Here is a 6,795-nt window from a genome sequence, read left to right on the forward strand (position 1 = left end):
GCCTGGAATTGGATGATATGTTTGGGTTTATTGAGGCTTTTATATAAAATATAACCAATTAAATCTGACATATACAGGTCAGAGATATGGCTGTCTTTCTTAGAAAACATAATGTAACTGTTTACATGACTCAAGTAGTTTTGATACCTGCCCTAGAATAAGGCTGAGTTTGTGACAAACACACCGATGAACGAACTGAAGAAAACTGTCAAAATGTCAGAACACTTACAAGGACAGAACCGTTCAGACCGATGACCACTCCACAAGTGCAGGCTGCTCCAGCAGCAATCTGCAAGCTTCAACACTCAGCGTTAAGCGGGTAAATTCAGAAGGGGCTACGACTGATTCTTTATATCCTTTCACATAACAATAACAATAACAATAGAAAGAGTGGCACGTAATAGGTTTACTATAACTAAGCGTGGTGGTTGTTTTCGTTCGAAGTGGATACTGAAGAACTGAAACAACCGTCAATACTTTTTTCGAGAATACAACAACCATCAATACTGAAGAATATCTTTCATAGCAGAATCAAGCATTTAGTTGCATCAGCATTTTCCTGTGAAAAGGTGAGAGCACTGTCTTTGCAAGTGAAGATAGCATTGTGCAGTGGTCATATTACATTCTGATTTAATGAGTATGGAATGGTCCAGCTTGAAACGGAAGCCCGGGACTTTTCCCATCGTTTCCCAGAAGGAGATAGTTTGTCAGCAAACTACAACGTAGACAAATTTCTCAAGTTTATCCCAAAAAGTGACCAAACTCTTTAGACAACCAAACTGGTCCAGAATTTCCTCCAAAACGAGAGTTCAGCAAACTACCACCATCAGCTTCCTAAATCATTAAAGCACCTGCATCTGCTACTGTTAGTTGCTAGAAACCTGAAAATAAATAAGAAAAGTAAGCAAACATTTTAAGGAAGTTTCATTAAACATTTGAAGAGAATTAGATAAGTTCACATGAAAGGAGTGATACATAAAGATAAAAATAATTCCAATAAATAACAAACACTACTACAGTGTTACTTGGTGCATGAACAACATGTTTATTTTTTTCGAAATGGACAACATGTTTATTTCTAAGTAAGAAGCTTGAACTTCAGTCTTGACTAGTGGAAATAGCAACAGAAACAAGATAGCCATAATGATGCAGTGCCAGCCCTGTGTCAGACTCTTAAACACTGCACAACGCGTTGATAATTTGTAGTTTTAGAGTTAATCGTTCCTGAGTTAACAAGCACTAATACACCTGGATGAAAATTCCATGCATAAACAAACACCAATTACTAATGGATTTCCATCAATACAAAAATTGTTGCTATAAGACAGAAAAATGAAATTGATATTTGATCTAACAAACGACAGCATCTGGGATCGTGAATGTGAAATGTGCTGAGTGCAAAAAAAAATTACTCATTCCACTAAACCAGCAACTGGAACTCAAGAAAGTAGGATGCAGATATATTGAGCAATACATAGTAGTCATTGGCAAAATATAAACCGCATTTTTTTCTCCAAGGCAAACTGTATGTGTTTAGTTAGAGAAATATGCAAGAAGAATGTGACATCCTAAACATGTGAATGCATGAGATATAGTAAGAATGGGTCAATAAAGAAGCTTAAGCCGAGAGATTACATTGGCTGGCAATTTGATACCTTTCATTTCTTCTGGCATCTGTCTGAACGAACCAGAACATCTGCTAAAGTTTTCTGTTTTGGGGCATCCTTCATGCCTGAAAAGAAGTTCCTTTGGTCAAATACAAGAATTTCAACGACAGCAACCATAATGAAACATAACAATTTATAACTGCGAGCCTACACATGCAACTCTGTATCATAGTTGAGCTGTAATATGCTGGTCTATTTGGTCATACCAAAATGACCAGAGTAGCAGAACGTGCTTTTTTAGGTAGCTATATCGTCCAGGAGTTATTTACTAGACATGGGTGGCGTCATCCTATTAAAATCAGCGCTGCTTCAGGGCATCAGTTAAATATGATTTTGCTTTTGTTCTAATATCGGTATTAGCGCAAACAATGTATAAACATTGGCTGTGTCGTGAATCATTGGTGCAGAGGCTAAGGGATGTAAATTTCTTCCATTTTCTAACAAAAACTGAGCTATGAAGTTACAATCCATAGAGCAGGTTACCAGGAATTCAGCACGAGATTCGGACAACACATAAAGAAAATTCAGGGTCTTAACTACACGGTATTTATGTCCTAGACATCATGTGCTGATTTGATCACTTGGAATCAGTCATCTATTGACCAAGGTACAGCCTCACAGGAACTTGAACAACAGCCACAATACTGGCATATAGCACATTATAGTATATCTGTACAATGCATACTGAATGGGGCTAGACAGCAAGTGAACAAGACTGATTATCAGAGGAATAAAGGCATTATGAAGACAGTACTTGAGTAGCCAGTCAAATAAACAAACAAAGATTTTTTTTTCAATAAAGAAACTAAGAAAGATGAGTGGTAATTAAGTGAATACAGAACATCCTTGAGATACCGTCAAATCCAAATATATTCATTAATTCATAGATGGAATAAAATGTAGAACATCCAGTCTGATTCTAAATTCAAAGCCAACAGATAACTCTAGTAGGAATGTTCCCACTCCCCCACAAGTCACCAGAAGAGGCTGCTGCTACTTTGGAGCAGACAATATTCACTTTTCCTTCAGTTATTCATGCCAAAACCATTGGCCTGAACCCTCTGATTTATCACTTAAAAGTTGCCACATGTTTTGCAATAATATAGTAATATACCATGAACTCTATTTTCATACTCTGTTATCAGAAATTATGCATAATATCATAACTGACAATACGCGCCAGTGCTGACCATATATCATTCTTCTAACTCCAAACTAAAATGTAGTAACATCACAACAAACAAAATCTTAAAAAAATTCTGCAGACAAGCTAAAGCACCCATACTACCTCCAATATTGGTTTCATAGCTTTATTTCCAACTCTGTTAGAAAGCCAACAGGCAGTTCCCAAAAAGTGTTTGAAGAAGCATGTGCATTTTTTTTAAGAGATTCTCAACAACACAAACAACACGATATCCAAGTAACATGTATATATAAAGAGCAAAGTAATTATTAACAGGTACGGAAATTAAGAGTAATGTGTGATTGTGATCACCTGGAAATGGAATCTGTGTTGATCCGAGAAACGACGGGAGCACACATGGCAGGAAGACATTTGAATCACAGTAGCACTGCGGAATGCCACAGGTGGACACGGAGTAGCGAGCCATGACCTTGTTGGAGCGCATGTCGAGGCAAACAACAGCCACGCCGCCGATGTTGAGGTAGAGCAAGCCGGCGTTGAGCGGGTCGATGGCGGCAATCAAAGGCCTCTGGTTTGCAGCAGCAATGCCCAGCGACACCTGGTGCTCCAGCGTCCAGCGGCCCCTCTGCTTGCCGTCGAGCGTGAAGTAGCTGATCTGGAACGGCGCCTGTTCGGAGACCTCCACGTAGCGCAGCCAGCCGTCGCTGACCCCCATTCGCCTGTACTTGATGAGGTCGGAGACGTCCTTGTCGGACTTGTGAGGAATCATGCTCTCTGGAGGGAGGTTGATGTGGCCGAGCTGGGGCGAGTCGGGTCCGAACGGGTCGACGGAGACGGCGCCCCAGCTGACGTCCACCCACCACAGGCGGCCTGCGAAGGCGAGCACCTCGTGCTGTTTCGTGCGCATCTCGCGCCCGGGCGGCAGCGGGGACGGCTGCCCCGCGGTGTTCCACTCCCCTGTCTCCGACGAGAAGCGGCACAGCAGGAGGTGCCGCTCGCCAGGGCAATGGATGAGGTCGACGGCGGCGTACCTGTTAGGCGGCCCGTGCCCGCCGTCGGCTTGGGTGAGGAGGCCCGTTTGTGGCATCAAGATACTCTCCCCGTTCTTAAGGAAGTCCGGGACCGGGAGGCGGAGCAGCTGGCCCGTAACCGGGTTGCACACGAAGCGCACGTACTCCTCCTCGACGACCTCCTTAGGGCTCGTTCGGCAGGCGGGGATTGAAGTGTATTACCACACGTGTTTTGGGTGAAAACACGGGGATTAACAGGGTACGACAAATCCTTGCTAAGCTAGAGTGCTAGGCTACTGATCAATGTATGCAGGATGCAGTTAGCTTTGCACGGGTAGGATGATGCACGTGGGCGCGCGTCACACGCCACCCCGGCCGGTTAAACCTGAGCGCGTCACATGCCAATCAGTCAATCGATTGCAGTTGACCAACGTACAGCAAGCTCGCGAGATAAAAACGCGAGGCATCCCTAGCGTTTTGATTCACACGTGTATTAGCAATTTTTTGGGGAATACTTGGAGCTAGACACGTTCAAACCAGTTGAAACCTGGCTTACCGAACAGCTCAGCGGGTATTTGTGAGGATCTAGAGCTGTTCCGGAGAAACTAAACACCCCAATCCACTGAAAAACCGGTGTGCCGAACAAGGCCTTAAGGAGCTCTTCGGCGGGGCGCTCCCGGCTCGCCTGAGCCCCCACACGGTGCCTGGAAACCTTGAGGAGGAGGAGGCCGTCGCTGCTCGCGGCGCAGATGAAGGCTGCGTAGATGTTGACGTACCTGGGGTCGGGGTTGGGCTTGCGCTCCGCCAGGTTGAAGGCCAGCTCGGGGAGGGAGTAGAGAGTGGCGGACGGGGGCGGGGCGAGCGCGAAGGACGCGGCTCCCGTGGTGTCCGACGGCGGCGGGAGCTTGAAGGACTCGGCTCCCTTGAGGTTCGCCGGCTGCGAGAAGCGGTAGATCATCGCCCAGGGAAGGGGCGAGGTGGAGGTGGTGGTGGAGAGGGGGCGACGGAGGAGGTGGCCGGGGAGGCGACGGAGCGGGAGCAGCATTGTTTGGGCGGAGGCGGTGGAGAGGGGGCGGCGAAGGTGGCCGGAGAGGCGACGGAGCGGGAGCAGCATTTGGGCGGAGGATTTGGTATCGAGTGGGCAGGAAACCAGAGAGGGTTTTGGGTGGGTTCTGGAGAGGGAGTGAGGTCGATGAGATGGATGGGACAAGCCGATTGGAGGAGGGAGGCCGGAGCTGCGCTGACACAGTAACTTTACCCATGTGCCCGGGAAAAACTCAGCTCCGCCCGTTGGATACTTGTATGATCACTCAATGTCACCGACTAGTCCAATCCAATCGTTTCTAAGAGCATCCCCACTCGTTGGCGCTCCCCACGCCCAAATCCAGCGAATTTTTCGTCCGGATTGGAGGAAGATTTGGCGTGGGGAGGAGTAGTTTCCCAGTCATGTGCTCCCCAAGCGGCGTTTCTCGGGGAAAAAGAGGATGGCTCGGGGAATCCGGACGAAAGAGGAGACACGTGGGCGTGGGCGGTTGGTTTAGCTTCGTCCGGAGTCCCCGAGCGCGCCCCGGGGGGCCGGGGATGGCGTGGGCTCGCCGGATGGATGAAGGGTCAAATCCGGACGAAAACGAGGAACCGGGGGCGCGACTGGGCCGAATTTCGCCGTCCGGATGGAAAAAACGTCGCTCGGGGGCCTCGTCGGGGGGACGAGTGGAGATGCTCTAACAAGCAAAAGATACACCACACTCCAAACTAAATGTACTATACAATTGTTGGAGTATTTTTTTAAAGGAGACATTTCTATTATAAATTTATTCAAAAAGGTATAGATAAAAAAAAAACCGGAAGCAACCGCATGAAATCTACAACCCGATAATGGGGCAGATCATGTCATAAGGAACACTCCGCCAGTGACCAAACATATCTGCGCAGATACCAAATGGGTAAACTCTAGCCCAGCAACCCAACATAAAGTGACCAACTTGTCTGCATCGACATATTTGCGGCCCAAATTTAGGTCCTGAATGTGTTGGCGCGGATGCAACACATTTCTAATATCTATCATCTCGAGCTCACCTGTCGGTCAGCCAACGGCCGCATCGCTTCCCGTCGGTCACCGTCGCATCACTTCCCCACTACGTGTCATCAATGGCACGCTTCAGCGACCACACAGTGCTAACGGGCGGCGGCTGAGCTTTTATGCCATAGTCAATGGCACACGCTTGGATTGGATCCTCGTGTCAACATTGAAGGAGGTGGCAACCAAGTTCTTTTTAAGGGCACCTGCAGCACCTGCCATCGCCCACACCATGCCCCAGAGTTGCCACTTTCAACCACGATTGGTCCCTAGATCGCTGGCAGCCAACTTCGAGAAACCATGGGCAAGAAGAGAGTGTGGCCATGGAGGAAGCCAAAGAAGAACGACACCGAGGCTAGGTCATCGTCGGCGAAGCCAAAGAAGCCCCGGGTGAGGGCTCTTTACGAGAACATGACACCTTGCGCAGGCTGGTACGACGTCAAACTACCCAAGCACCGACTCCTCAGCCACTAGAGGGTGCCCATGTCTCCGGTGTCACGGCAGGGCCGGGAGTGGCGCGAGAAGATCAATCATCGGTGTTCACTACTACCTCCGGACCACGGGACCAGCTCGCCAATCCCACATTTGCATCGACTCGATGCCGTGGGACACATTCGGCCACATCGAGTTCGATCTGAGGCACCGCTCGGGGTTCTTCGGTGACAACGAGTTTGTCTACGGCCCTCCGCCCGTGCTGGACGTGCAGATGGATGACGTCGAGGAGCCACCATCGCCCAAGGAGGAGGTCTTCGTCGATGACGACATCCCGGGCGAGGAAACCTTGGACGACACTGACAATTACCTTGGCTACATCGTGAAAGGACAAGATGTCGCCTAGAAGGGGTGAATGGGCATTTTATTAACAATTGCGGATTTGGCTTGTAAGAATGTAGAATT

The 6,795-nt window shown here is 48.0% G+C and overlaps 1 protein-coding gene across 2 annotated transcripts; it reads right to left on the reverse strand.

Annotated features, from left to right (window-relative positions):
* Positions 1-504: 504 nt before the first annotated feature.
* On the reverse strand, positions 505-3,550 carry LOC127335006 (uncharacterized). Of its 2 annotated transcripts, none has more exons than XM_051361584.1 (3): positions 3,163-3,550; positions 1,656-1,732; positions 505-881 (listed from the first exon to the last, which is right to left on the reverse strand). In XM_051361584.1, exons 1-2 carry the CDS (start codon positions 3,524-3,526, stop codon positions 1,659-1,661), a joined length of 438 nt encoding a protein of 145 aa, XP_051217544.1. In that variant the 5' UTR covers positions 3,527-3,550; the 3' UTR covers positions 505-881; positions 1,656-1,658. The 2 variants fall into 2 exon arrangements, with proteins under 2 accessions (XP_051217544.1, XP_051217543.1); XM_051361583.1 differs by having other exon boundaries at positions 1,636-1,732.
* Positions 3,551-6,795: the final 3,245 nt, after the last annotated feature.

This window comes from Lolium perenne, chromosome 2 (assembly GCF_019359855.2).
Source record: "Lolium perenne isolate Kyuss_39 chromosome 2, Kyuss_2.0, whole genome shotgun sequence".
Taxonomy (NCBI): domain Eukaryota; kingdom Viridiplantae; phylum Streptophyta; class Magnoliopsida; order Poales; family Poaceae; genus Lolium; species Lolium perenne.

Coding starts and splice junctions, on each gene's coding strand:
- LOC127335006 (XM_051361584.1), bottom strand. CDS start 3,526: ATGGGGGTCAGCGACGGCTGGCTGCGCTACGTGGAGGTCTCCGAACAG. Junction 1,733..3,162: donor AACACAGATTCCATTTCCAG/GTGATCACAATC, acceptor ACTTCTTTTCAG/GCATGAAGGATGCCCCAAAA.